The sequence below is a fragment of the Zea mays genome, chromosome 6 (genome assembly GCF_902167145.1).
Source record: "Zea mays cultivar B73 chromosome 6, Zm-B73-REFERENCE-NAM-5.0, whole genome shotgun sequence".
NCBI lineage: Eukaryota > Viridiplantae > Streptophyta > Magnoliopsida > Poales > Poaceae > Zea > Zea mays.
The window spans coordinates 173,485,306-173,498,784 of record NC_050101.1 but is presented as its reverse complement, the minus strand read 5'-3'; the positions used below and the strand labels follow the sequence as shown (position 1 = coordinate 173,498,784).

Genomic DNA, 13,479 nt, shown 5'->3' with positions numbered 1-13,479 from the left:
AATGATCTTTTTTAGTTTCTTGTAAACCAATGAAATCAATTTTTTCTTCCTTAATGATTTCCCTCAGGAAATCAAACTTAGAATCACGACCCAAACCCTGACAATTCCAAATAAGGCCTCTCATGATTTAAAACGGATCAGGAGGGAGGTCAGAACAGATAGACTCCCTTTTTTTCGTAGATGGACCTCTACTTTTAGGGGAAGCCTTTTTTTTAATCGTTTTTTTTCCGATGCTTAATTTTCCTACCTTTTCGTAAAACCATCACATCAAGTAAGTCCTGATCAATATTCAGGTCAGAATCATCATGGACACTACTATCCATGTTTATGTGATCAACAAGGGAAGGGACCTCCACATTTGGGGTCATACTATTTTTGCAAGCTTGGAAGGCCAAAATTTTTCTGGAACGTTCCAGATCTTTGATCAACTCCAAATTATCAATCACATCGGAGTCAGAGGGGCCCAAAGAAACTCCAAGTTTACAAGCTAAATCTATCAAATCATCATTATTAGAATCAAGCAAAGAAAAGGAATTAGAACACATACCTTTATTGAGGAAAGCATCCTTGGCTTCTGCTCTGTATATCGCTTTATCAACCACCTTCACCTCATCATTCTTCTCCAACCTAGAGCTTTTCCTGACGCCTTCAGCCGTGTTGGTAGGCAAGTTCAGAGGCTTTTTGTTCTTCCCTTCAATAACCATCTCATCATTGGGGGGAATCGAGATCATAGCACCAATTTTTGACTGAAAATCAGTTGGATCTTCCTCCATATCCTTAGCGAATTCTTCCAATTCTTGCGAGCTAAGCAGATCATCTTCATTTGGATCAAAATCCACCTTCTCATCAGAAAGGTTATCGAGTTTCTGTTCATCATCAGACACATCTTTAGAAGGCACAAGATTAGGGTCAGACATTTTGGCAAACTCTTTGCCTTGAGAAAAAGACTCCCCAATTTTGAGAATAGGATTAGGCTCCTCTTCAGGGACATCATCATCCAGATTCTTGGGTTTTTTCCCAGATTTATCAAAAAGCGGATCATTAGATCCATGAATTTGAACCGAGGCTCTCTTACCCAAATTCACAGAATCATCATTCCATCCTTCATCACAAATAGACTCAATTCTAAAGAAGATATCATAAAGAAAAGGCTTGACAGCCACTTCCACCACAGGAGGGATCATAGCCACACTTTTAATGTGGATTTTAAATCTCACTATATCATCAGAATCCAGAGACATAAGGTCAACCTCCTCCACAGCGCCTATCATAGAACCAATTTCACAGATAGATTGGTAATTCTGCAATTCCTCAGGGACATTTTCAGCAATAACCCACACAGTATGGAGTCTAGATTTAGGTTTGGCCCTAGAACTCCAAGGCACAACAGCGATCTTGGCCCCAGACATCTTCATTTTCAGCTCCGGGAAGCTTATCATTTCATCAAGACGTTCTTGGGAGGGAAACTGCATCAGAAATCCTGAATGGCATTTGGTAGCTTTCCACCTTTTGTTCCAAGGGAAGTGAAACCCGAAATCTCTCTCAAGATCTTCAGCTGAGACAAGTCCCTCAACCACTTTAACCAGACCGATGAAAACCCTTTTTGGCTTTTTGATCAAAGGTTTAGCGAAGTGAGACAGATAAAACCCTAAACCATCAGCAGCCAAACCAACAATGGGCATGGTGGGTTTGTTTTGCTTAGGAAGAACACAACGCGAAGTGACATGTGTCTCCTTGCGGCAAATATCACACCACAAAGCGTTAAAACAATTTCTGGCATGATGTCCTTCAACACCACATTTTTGACAGAACGCAGGGCGAACAAGATCGAGATCTTTCTTCAAAGGAACAGGAGAGACAGAAGGGTTACCTGTTTGATTTCCCTCACCAGGATGAGGAGACAGGACACCCTTCTGCTGCTCAGATTTGCCGATATTAGGCTTAAGCTTCCAGCTAAGGTTTCTTGGTCTGTTCCAAGGATGAGAACCTTGCGGTTTCTCCGACGGACCCCAACGATCCCATTGGGAGTTCTGGGGGTTCTCTCCTTTCGGATCCATAGCAGCGATTTTCGCAGGGCAACGAAGAACACCAGAACCCAGACGCGGCCACTCCTCCTCAACCACCGGAGGACGAAAAGACGAAACGCACCAACCCCCACCAAAACTAGACCTCACCGAAGACGGGAGAGACCAGAGGTGCGAGAGGAAAGCGGCACAGTGAGGAAAAGAATGCGCACCAACAAAATCCAGAGGAAACCCTAGCGAGGGAGAGGGTTTTGCGGGCGGAGAAGACAACAGACGAGGCGACTCACCCGAGAGGGGAAGCAGACGCGAAGAGACCAGCGACACCCCTGGACTCCACCCGATCCAAGGAAAACGCGCCTTTAGGGGCCGCTCCGCTGACGGCGTCGGGGTACTATATCCCTGGGCCAGGGAACGGCACGAGGAAGACGGCCCAACAACAGGAGACCGAGTCCCGCACCGCTGCAAGCCGTGCGACGGAGAAAGGAGAACGCCAGAGGAAGAAGAAGCGGCCCAGGAGACCGGGCGCCATTTTTTCTTTTTTCCTTTGCGTCTCATCCCGCCAAGCTCCGTTCTATCGCCAGTTGCCAGATATGGTTTTGTTTGTGTTTTTTTTCTTTGTCTAACTTTTGATGTATAGAATGCATGAAGCATATATGGTTGTAAACAGAATACTTTGATGTATATAAATGTATGATAGAATTTAATTCCATGTTGCTTTCAATATCAATATAGATCTATATATATATATGTTTGTGTGTGTGTAAATAAATATATCTATAATTCAGTATTGTTTGAAATTTTGAAAAAAAGGCGGGAAAACTTCCACTGGCGGCTAAATAAAGAAAACCGCCAGTGAAAAGTGCATTTCCACTGGCGGTTTTATAAAGCAAACCGCCAGTGGAAAGTGCATTATCACTGGCGGTTTTCTTAAGAAAACCGCCAGTGAAAATGCACTTTTCACTGGCGGTTTTCTTAAGAAAACCGCCAGTGAAAATGCACTTTCCACTGGCGGTTCCAAAATAACCGCCGGTGGAAATGCTGATTTCCACTGGCCCCTAGCACTGGCGGAACTGAAAAACGCCAGTGTAAATACGTTTTCAACCGCCACTACAGAGCTTCTGTGTACTAGTGTGTACGGCTGCAGCCCAAAGTTGGGCAGCCGAATAGTAGCTCATGCGCTTAGGGATGATAACGGGTTCTAAATTTTACACTATAAAATTTAAGAATTAGATTTAATTAGAATTAAGCTTTATTTTTATTAATTTTTAAACTAAGATTTATTTATAATTCTAAGAAATTACAAAGGAACATTTAGATCTCGATCCATTACTATACCTGAATGCGCTGTTTAGGCAAGTGCCATCGAACTACCGAAGGAACGTTGTGTTTGTAGGGAGTTCTAAACTCTGTAATTTCGTTACTATGGCAGTGAATTCGGTTTCGACCAACGTAAAAACAAGGATTCGTTACTACGGTAGTGAAATTCAGTTTCGACGGATCTCGACGGTTCGACCGGTGAAGAAAAAACACTCCACTGCATGCATCACGCTTGAAACAGCTATGGCACTATCCAGGCAAGGTGTGGCACTGTGGCTGTAGCTTAGAGTTATAGCATTTCAAGAAAATGTATTGCTACCGAAGTCGGGTTTTTTTTTCAATTACAAAAGCAAAGAAAGCCTTCATCTTTGAATATGCCCGGAACAACACATCCCAGCAGCGGCAGTTCAGCCTTTCTGGAAAACCTCTAGTACAGAGTCTACAGTGTACAGGCTATAAAAGCTCATGCCAACCATGAACCATGGAAAGGATAATGGCACAGCTCCGGCAACAGGATAAGGAACCCCCCCAATACTACAAAAAAAAAGCACAATGAGACCGTTGGAGTTCCACAATAGCACAGCGCTGAACGGCAATGGGTATGTACAGGTACAGTGTCTGTTGTCTGGGGGCACTTCGTCCGTCAAATATCTGGGTTTTCAGGAAGCATCTGGTTAAGCCACAACGGACAGTTCATCAACGCATCAGGCGGAGCAAGATCATCATCAAGCCCTCCTCCGGCTGCCGCCGCTCGGGCTTCTAGGGCTCCCTTGGCTGGAGAAAGGATGCCTGCTCTGAGCCATAGGTGAACCGCTGCCACCAGCTCCGTGATTCATGAGGCGACGAGGAGAACCATTTCTCATGCCTTGGGTATCAGCCTCCAGTTGCTTACACTCCTCTTTTAACATAGATAGCTGACGCATGTAGGTTCAACGTTAGTATCTTACAAGGTCAAGAGCTGTCAAAAGATGCAAGCTAGTCTACTCACCCGAAGTTCATTTTCCTTCAGGCGGTCCTGAAGCGTAATAACAGCTGGACTCAAACTATTGAACAAATGTGAACCACATAAATTAACTGACATTATGCAGTATATTTAGCTAAAATGAGACTAGGAGACTGCTCTCACCAATACTCCATTAGTTTGCATAGAGAGGAGTTGTATGTAGACGTACAGTGAATGGATGTAAGAGGGTGAATTTTCCCATCACTGCAGCAGACCCATAAACATATTACCACATAAGAAAGAATGTGATTTTGTTTATAGTGTTGTCAAGAAGGAACTTGAGTTACCAAATATTTTGTTGCATAGCTTGATTATATGCTGATTGCTCCTCTTCAAACAGGACTCGTTGCATATCACAGTACGAGGTCATCGTGGTGTCCAGCTTGAGGAGATACCTTGTCGGGAGCACAAAAAGTGGCACCTCCTTCCCTCTATACTCTGCACCACTGTTGGCAAAAAAAAAAAGATTAGAAATTAGATGGTTGTATCAAACCACACTGCCTTTGGTAAACCATCCATGAATATTTATCAAATATGAGGACATTTTTAAGACATTCATCTTGGGCTTAACGTACACAATGAACTTAAATACCCTTGATTTCATGTGATACATCATAAGGCGGCAAGGAAAATGACATGACACTACAACAACGTATAAGGAACATATAGAACACCAATACAACACTAGGGCACATCCTGTTTTCTCATATTTAGTGTATTAAATGGTATAGACATGCAATGTCAAAAAAGCATCATGGAGTCAATAAGATGAATGCTGGGGAAAACACCACACCACTAGTTTCATTAGAGAAGGCACTTGTGACTACAGCCATACGAGAGGATTCTTTACTTTCTTTTTTGAAAAGCCATGCAAGGCTTTTTTTAAAAAAAGCATGAATATATAGAAAAAAAAGACAAGGTATCTTTGCATTGAGAAGAAGGCCCCTGAATTGGAGCCAAAGTGGGGTAAAACCTGGTTAACATGAAAGTACATTTTTAATAAATATTAAAGCATAGAAGCCCACCCATGATTGAGCCAAAGAGGACTAGAACCTTGAGTGATGAGGGCATAAATACCAAAAACTTCCATGTCATGTTCAGTCGAGAGAGAAAAAAAGAAATGGGCTCAGGGAGTCCTTAGGGAAAGTAAAGTTCCATAAAATAGAGTTAAATGATACTACAAGGTAGTATACAACTATACTCCCTCTGGTATCAAAATACAAGTCGTTTAGGACAGCGACACAGTCTCCAAAATATAGTTTTGACCTGTTTTTTCTTAAAATAAAAACAAACTCTTAATATATTTATACGTTTGCAAAAGTACTTTTTAAGATAAATCTATATAAATGACTGTTAGATTTCAAAACTAAATAACAAAACTGTCATTAGTAGTCAAAGTTTTATATGTTTGACTCAAACCTTGTCCAAAACGACTTGTTTTTTAGGACTGGAGGGAGTACATTGCTTACGAGTTAAGATTCTAAATATATGCATCATTTTTTACTGTAACCTTTTCAAGGAACAAATGATTTAGATAACTCATTATTTGGATACCTTATGTCCATAGTTGACCGGTGCAAAGCCTCCTGGAGGCTTTGAGTCATATCTGAATCGTATGGATCAACAGGCGCTTCTTGTGTGTTATCAGGATTGTACAGAGCGAGAGTGTTTTCATTGGGTTGATAATTCGTGGAATGATTTGTGTCAGGATGAGAGTAGAAATCCAAAGATCTTTTCCAGGCCTATCACAATCAGAAATATGTTCAGTTAGTTTGCCAGTATAATGTATACTAGTAAGTAGATAAATACGTAGAATTGCATGAACTAACTGCAGCCTAAGGAGTCAGGCATGAAAACAAGCATCATGAATGATTAAAATATGTCAATTAGCGGTGTTGAACGAAATTGAGTCATTTGATGACTCAACAGAGATTTACTAAATAAGCTAGTAAAAAATACAGTGCTAATAACATACCGTGTATACAAAATCTCTTTTCTTATCAGAAACAAGCTTCAGAATTATCACAGCATAAGGTATTACATATTCTCACTAAATGATACTTGGATACACAAATTCAACTAAGCAACATGGCCCAAGCAAATACCAGAACAGGCAATAAAATGCGCCAGTTGATAGGTTCTTGATCACAGACAAATTATTCATTTGTGTCTATACTCTAGACTGGAACGTGAAAGCAGTAATGAATTTAGACTACACAAGATGGTTAGAAGTAATAAGAAAACTCGACCTGCTAGGGGTAAGACAACCTCTAGGAATTGTATGAAAGAATACCTTCTCAAGAAGGTCCCTGCGAGATCAACTCTCTGGTTGGAAAGCTAATTTGATGATTCGAGCTGGTAGAGCTGTGCAGGTGCAGTTTGTTCTTACTGCTATGTTGGTGTATCTCATCATGGCTATTGATCTCCCGCCGTGGGCAATTAAGGCAATTGATAAAATCAGAAGAGCATTCCTATGGAGGGGAAGGAAAGATGCTAAAGGGAGACATTGTCTGATTGCTTGGGCCAAGGTGCAGCGGCCTAAGGAGCTTGGCGGGCTGGGTATTTCTAATCTGCAAACTCTTGGCTGGGCACTAAGAATGAGATGGTTGTGGTTACAAAAACAGATCCAGATCGACCATGGTCCCAATTCCCTATCAAGTTACATGAATCAGTGCATAAATTTTTCTCTATGGGTGTGGAATCTGCTATCGGGGATGGTAAACAGACCTTGTTTTGGAAAGAGAGGTGGCTGCACGGTCGGCGTTTAGAGGATCTGGCTCCGAAAATCTTTGCTTTAGTGCCTAAGAGAAGAGTCAAATGGCGCACAGTGTACGAAGCCTTAATAAATCACGAGTAGATTAATGGTATTCATGGAGCCCTGTCTGTTGAGGTGCTTATTGAGTTGTTGTGCCTGATTTGGCGAGGGCCCTGCTCCTTGCTGATGAGGCTTTTTTGTGGTTCGTTGGCCGGGGCTCGAGGAATTTCCCTCTTGTTAGCCCTAGAACCTGATAGATAGGTTGGCTTTCATCAGCCGTTATCCTTTCTGTGCTCAGGCGCAAATATAACTCTAGTCTAGCTAGTGTGGGTGTTGAGTGGGTTGTACTCGGGCATTCCAACCCCCTCTTGTTTATCTTCTTTTAATATAAAGATATGCAACCCTCCTGTGTGTTCGAGGAAAAAAAAGAAAACCCCTACCACACTCATACACAACGGTACAGTAGCCCGTGTAATAACAACCACGACTAGGGTCGGGCCTCACACCTGTGCTTTGACATGGGAGTGTGGGACAAATGAGAGGATTTTTTAAACCTAGTCGAATTCCTGAGGAGTACTATTCAAACCACCTAACCAACTCAGTTAGAGGCCCTTTCGCTAGTTGGAAGTAATGAAGCCCACTTTTCGACTGCAATCTGACACTCCACTTCTAAAGGTGCCTGTAAAAATGCAGTTAAGTTTTTTTTCAAACAAGCACCACTTCTTAAAATGTGGAAGGCTATACTTGGTCTCACATGGTTGTCTTTTATCAAGATGAAAAATATGAAATGTGAGTGTTTATCACTTCCTTTAGGCTTTAGCAGACCCTTCCATTGGGAAGACATGGAATTTTATCTAGTACTCCCTCTGTTCCAAATTACAAGTCATTCCAACTTTCTTAGAGAGTCAAAGCATCTCAAGTTTGACCAAAATTATAGAGAGAATACAAAGATTTATGACATCAAATAGGCATATATAAATATATAGTTAATGAAAAATCTAATAATATTTATATGTTATCATAAATGTTATTGTTTTATTATATAATTTTGGTCCAACTTGAGATGCTTTGACTCTCTAAGAAAGTTGAGATTGGAATGACTAGAGGGAATAGTAAATACGTTCAGCGGATTGGAAATTTGGAATCTAAACTGTACGGTTTTAGTCTTGTGTAGCCAAACCAAAGACACAATATGAAATGATGTTAAGTAGTTATTAGCAATATGATTTACGATTTTACCAGACCAATTGAAATGGAGCAATAAAAAACTAACCATGGAGGAAATTAATTATTCTAATGCGATGGTGGGCATCCAAACAAGCGGGTGAAATCAGAATATAAAATATGACAAGATAAAAAACATTTCACTAATCTATTTTTTAAGCCTACAGTTAAAAAAAATTTAATCAGCAGTGAATAGTTTTCGAGTGGTGGTGCCATCCAAGCACTCTGAAGATGCTTCTAATTAATCAAACTGAACCAGATCATTTAAGTAGAAGAGAGTCTGTCTGGAGCTTCAGGACACAAACAGCACAGCTACTTAACTGATTAACGTGGGTCACTGTTTAAAGCTGGAACCAACTTCTATATCTATAAAATAGTTACAAACCAAAGAAAAACTAAACATAATGCTTACAACAGACCGGAACATATTTAATTTGACAACCAGCTATCAATTAACTAAGTGTTGTGACTTATGACTTGGACGATATGTTGTACACTAAATCTCCCCAAACTTTCCAGCATAATTTATGGTTTTAGGCATTCTCCTTCTAGCGAGCAAAATATGCACAGTTTCTTGAATCATACATAGAATACAGATATGCCAGAAAAGACCATGAAATAAATGTTGTAAGTGCATGTGGTATTGAACTAAACCTTGTTATGCTTTGAGGCCCTGGAATCCCCTGTGTCCTGTTCCATGCCTTCAACCAATGCAGAATGTGAAGTGAGTGCATTATCTGATGAACTAAGGGATGAATCAAGGTCAATAACTGGAGCAATGGCAAGAGGAAGGGCATGCTGTTGTCCACCCTCTGACTGAAAGGCAGTCACTTGGATTTTTCCAACCTGTGTGGATAACAAAATCAAGTTAAGCAGTACTAATAAATGATACTTGTATTTTAAACAGGATATGAATATGTTATTCAAATGGAGTTTATAAGCATTCATACCTTTTGAGCATCTTCACTAAAACAAGAAAATATAAGGCCCACAAAGCCTGTATCCAGCAACTGAAACATCGCTTGGGTACGAACATCTGGAAAATACGACTCATGGGGATTATACAAAATATAGTTTAAACTTATTGTAGATGGGAAGCATGTCACAGGAGAATGAAGAGAAACACATATAAAAGCATATACACTAGTGAATTCTCAAGCCCTCCATACTCCATAGGACCATAGCCACCGTCAAATGGTCAACAAATAGACCCTCTGCCCTTGTAATGAAGGAAATTATATGTCACTGTCATCTTGAAGCTCTGGAGCAAAGGTAATGTCTATTTTTAGCACGTTCCAAAGCCTGAGCACTCAAAAGCAAAGCTACTTAGTACTTAGTGCTATGACAGTTATCATACTTGATATCCATTATCAGAAATGGCAAGTGAACATAAGTTGGGATCTAGTAAGGGATAAATCACTTGAGGTAGTCTGTGAATATCGAACAGACACATATTTGACAGCATTACCGCTATTCTGTGAGACAAGCAAACGCCAACATCAAACCGGGGCCACAGGCCACTTGAGCTAGTTGAAGCAAATGTGCAACCCTGGGCACAAAATGATTCACCGATGGAGGAAATGTGAATTTTTTACCTACATGGGACGGCAGAACAGTGATATGTGGGTGCGAGTGGTACCATCCGATCACCCTCGTAGTCTTCTTGATGGTGGCCGTCATTTTGTGCGAACAGGAGTTAAGTCCAACCGCCAGAAAACTCAATGCCACTCCACACAGCACCAAGGAAGAGGAACACGCAAAATCTCATAAAAGAAAAACGGATCATAAAAAAGGATATCTCGGCTTGCGCGGATGCGGCGGCGAGAAGCTCCGGGTTGACCTCGACGCGGTCCTTCTTCCGCTCGCACCTCATCTGCGGAGACGCTCCCCATATAAGGGCGGTGGCGCCCTTGCTGGAAAGCTACAGGTAGGCAAGTAAAATCAGCCACAACCACGATCCCGTCAGAGGAGAAAACCAAAACATCCACCCAAGCATTCGTGAGAGGAAGGAACTGAAAGGGTCAGGTGGGGATGCGATCGACCTCGATGTCGCCGAGGAGGAGGCCCATGACCTCCTCGGTCTCGGTAGTGAGGGCGTGGGAGAGGCATGTGAGCCAAACCTCCTCGCCGATCTTCACCGAGGACAGCGACATCGCCGCCGCCGATCGACTGGGGTTTCTGGTGGGTGCGGCCTGCGGGGCTCTGCTGAGCTCTGGCCTTTTTTGGGGGAACGGCTGCTTGCTGCTGCCCTCTTCGCGTCGCTGGCGTGGCTTGTGAGGCGTATTTCACTGCGAGGTGGCCCAGGACACGCTGTCCGGTGTGGGGTCCGGGTCCAGTGCGGCTTAACCGGACGACAGGCACTGAAGGTGGGCCAGAAATTTGGACGAAGAAAAAACAAATTTGCCTTGCCGAAGTTTTCTCTTCTCGTCTAAAATGGACAGACTGCCTCTGGCCAAATTTGTCTTGCTAAGATCATAGTTGCGTGTATATGGATGTATGAAACATAAATTACACTGTAAAGAGTGATGTTTAAAATAGTGAATAAAATAAACAGTAAAAAATGAAGATTACTGAACCATAGCGTATGGAAAAGTGGTCGACCATGGCTAGGGGTGGATCTAGAGAGAGCTAAATGATGGTCTATTCCCCACTCATTTTTTTTAATCGTTCATGCTTCAATTAATTTAAGGCCTCGTTTCAATCTCACTGGATAAACTTTAGCCTCCTGCTTAATTTTAGCTATATGAATTGAAGTGCTAAAGTTTAGCTTCAATTAGCACCATTAGCTCTCCTGTTTAGATTAAAAATGGCTAAAAGTAGCTAAAAAAGCTGCTAAAGTTTATCTCGTGAAATTGGAACATGGTCTAAATTTGTAATCGCTCATGCTTCATCGTGTTAATAGGTATTAGCTTTAACAATAAGTTCCTATTTGTAGCAAGTAATGCTGAAATCTTACACCGCTATTACATCGTTTGATTTCAATATCTTATAGTTAGCTGCGCGTTGTACTTGCCAGTAAGACACATTTTACTTATTATGTCCCTGGCATGATTGGCAAGATGTCTAAAATAATAAGGGTTGAAGCTGATATATGCGCCAATTATTATGGTGTATACAGATGGTGGTGCTTTCTATGACAAAACAGACGGTGGTGCTTTCTATGACAAAACGGACGGCCCGTGGCTATAAGGTCGGATGGTACGTGACTTGGTGTGAATCATCTAGGCCCCTTTGGTAATGTTTTGGTAATTAATGACAACTACTTGTGGACTAACGATTCTTGGAGACATAAGAATGCAGGGTTGGACCACATAGAAATAAGAATGTTGAAGAGTCATACGCATTGGTTGTGGATCAGATGAAGGCAAAGGTATAATATAGGTTTTACTTTTGCCGGTCTTGAGGAGTTTAGAGAAGATACCTGACCGGATTAGTAGGCTAGATAGCCGTACTATTAAGAGGGGTCAATGACTTAGATCTGTGTAAAACTTAGTGCCTCATAGAGCATCAAGTAGTTGCATTTGCATAAGGACTAACAGCGCTTCTCATTTCGTGAGTTAAAAGTTCATTCAAAAGCTTGTGTGAAACTTGAGAAGTCTTGGTCGCGCGGACTGTCCGGCCCTTGGGGACGGACCGTCCGCGATCCTCCAGAGGGTCCGAGGTTTGACCATTTGTATTAACTCTGTGTTCTTTTGCACTGCGGACCGTCCGGGCCTTAGGGTCGGACCGTCCGCAGTCCTGACCAAAGGAAGGTGGCTTCGGGTCTGTCCCTGAATTATAGGCGGACGGTCCGCCTTTGAGGCGCGGACGGTCCGCATGTGTCTAACTCGTTTTTTGGACAGGGACTGTGTGTTTTTATTGACTTGTACTACGGACGGTCCGGGGGACCAGTCCGGACAGTACTGTCTCAGGCGCGGACGGTCCGGGATTTATAGCCGGACGGTCCGCGTGTGTTAACTCCGTTTGATCCGAGGCTCGGGTGCTTGAAATTGCCAGGTCGCGGACGGTCCGACCTTGAAGGGCGGACTGTCCGGACCCACCTTTTGAGTCGACTCTGACATATTCCAACGGTCATTATAGCCGTTAAGGTGTACGGCGGACCGTCCGGCCCTAGGGCGCGGACGGTCCGCGCGTGCGCAGAACTGCCCTCTTTTGCACATAACGGTTGGTTTTAGATGGGGGACTATAAATAGAAGGGTAGCTCGTGTGTGAGACCTCTCTTGGCCATTCCTTGCACACATTGAGCTCATTTGTGATCCTCCAACTCACTCTCTCACACTCTTTGCTTGAGGTTGCATTCTAGTGAGAGATTGAGGGTTCCTAGTGCATTTGTATCATTTGGTGATTCTTGAGGCACTAGGTGGTACACCGAGCAAGCGTCGTTGGCTTGTTACTCTTGGAGGTTGCCGCCTCCTAGACGGCTCGGGTGATTGTCTCCGACGAGCTCTCCAAGAAGATTGTGGAGAAGCCGCGGTGTTGATTGTGAGGGGTTCGCGCCTACCTCGCCGGAGCGGCAAAGGTGACATTAGTGGAATCGAGGTATTGAGTGATTTCTTGTCCACTTGGCTCAAAGATCAAGTCGTGTCTTGATAGAGGAGCAAGTGAGAGCTTGAAGTCCACCTCAACGTGGATTAGGGGTGATCGGCAAATCACCGATACCACGGGATAAATTTCGGTGTCTATTCCTTCTAGCATTACTTATTGCCTTGCAATTGATTAGTGTTTTGCTTATTGTTCTTCAAGTATTCAATCTCCGTAGTTGTCTTTCATACATTGTCTACTTATTGACACTAGTAAATTTATTCCCCTTGTTGTATTGATTAAATTTACTTAGTATTGTTGTTTTTAGTCAAAACCGTCTATTCACCCCCCCCTCTAGCCGGTGTCCTAGATCCTACAAGTGGTATCGGAGCCGAGGACTCCATTGTTTGTGGATCTAATCATCCCGGAGTGGGACAAAATGGCTAGCAACAACAATGTGCACATTGGGAAGCCACCGCACTTTGATGGAAACAATTATGATTATTGGAAAATAAGAATGTCAATGCATCTTAGAGCAATGGGTGGAAAAATTTGGCCAATTGTCAGAGATGGATTTGTTGTATTGAAGGAAGATGAACCATCCGTTAGTGATAATGAGAATATCCTCACAAATG

At 42.5% G+C, this 13,479-nt stretch overlaps 1 protein-coding gene across 1 annotated transcript; it reads right to left on the bottom strand.

Moving 5' to 3' along the window:
* Positions 1 to 3,633: 3,633 nt before the first annotated feature.
* On the bottom strand, positions 3,634 to 10,567 carry LOC100283593 (mov34/MPN/PAD-1 family protein). Its single transcript, NM_001398968.1, has 10 exons — positions 10,366 to 10,567; positions 10,122 to 10,244; positions 9,919 to 10,006; positions 9,274 to 9,359; positions 8,978 to 9,169; positions 5,899 to 6,086; positions 4,632 to 4,790; positions 4,468 to 4,548; positions 4,330 to 4,384; positions 3,634 to 4,255 (listed from the first exon to the last, which is right to left on the bottom strand). Exons 1-10 carry the CDS (start codon positions 10,474 to 10,476, stop codon positions 4,067 to 4,069), a joined length of 1,272 nt encoding a protein of 423 aa, NP_001385897.1. The 5' UTR covers positions 10,477 to 10,567; the 3' UTR covers positions 3,634 to 4,066.
* Positions 10,568 to 13,479: the final 2,912 nt, after the last annotated feature.

What these genes read in the sequence shown, in the direction of transcription:
- LOC100283593 (NM_001398968.1), bottom strand. Translation starts at nt 10,476, where the DNA reads ATGTCGCTGTCCTCGGTGAAGATCGGCGAGGAGGTTTGGCTCACATGC. An exon ending in TGTTCTGCCGTCCCATGTAG is followed by an intron (nt 9,360 to 9,918) that starts GTAAAAAATTCA and finishes CGTATTTTCCAG; the next exon opens with ATGTTCGTACCCAAGCGATG. An exon ending in TTAGTGAAGATGCTCAAAAG is followed by an intron (nt 9,170 to 9,273) that starts GTATGAATGCTT and finishes TTATCCACACAG; the next exon opens with GTTGGAAAAATCCAAGTGAC.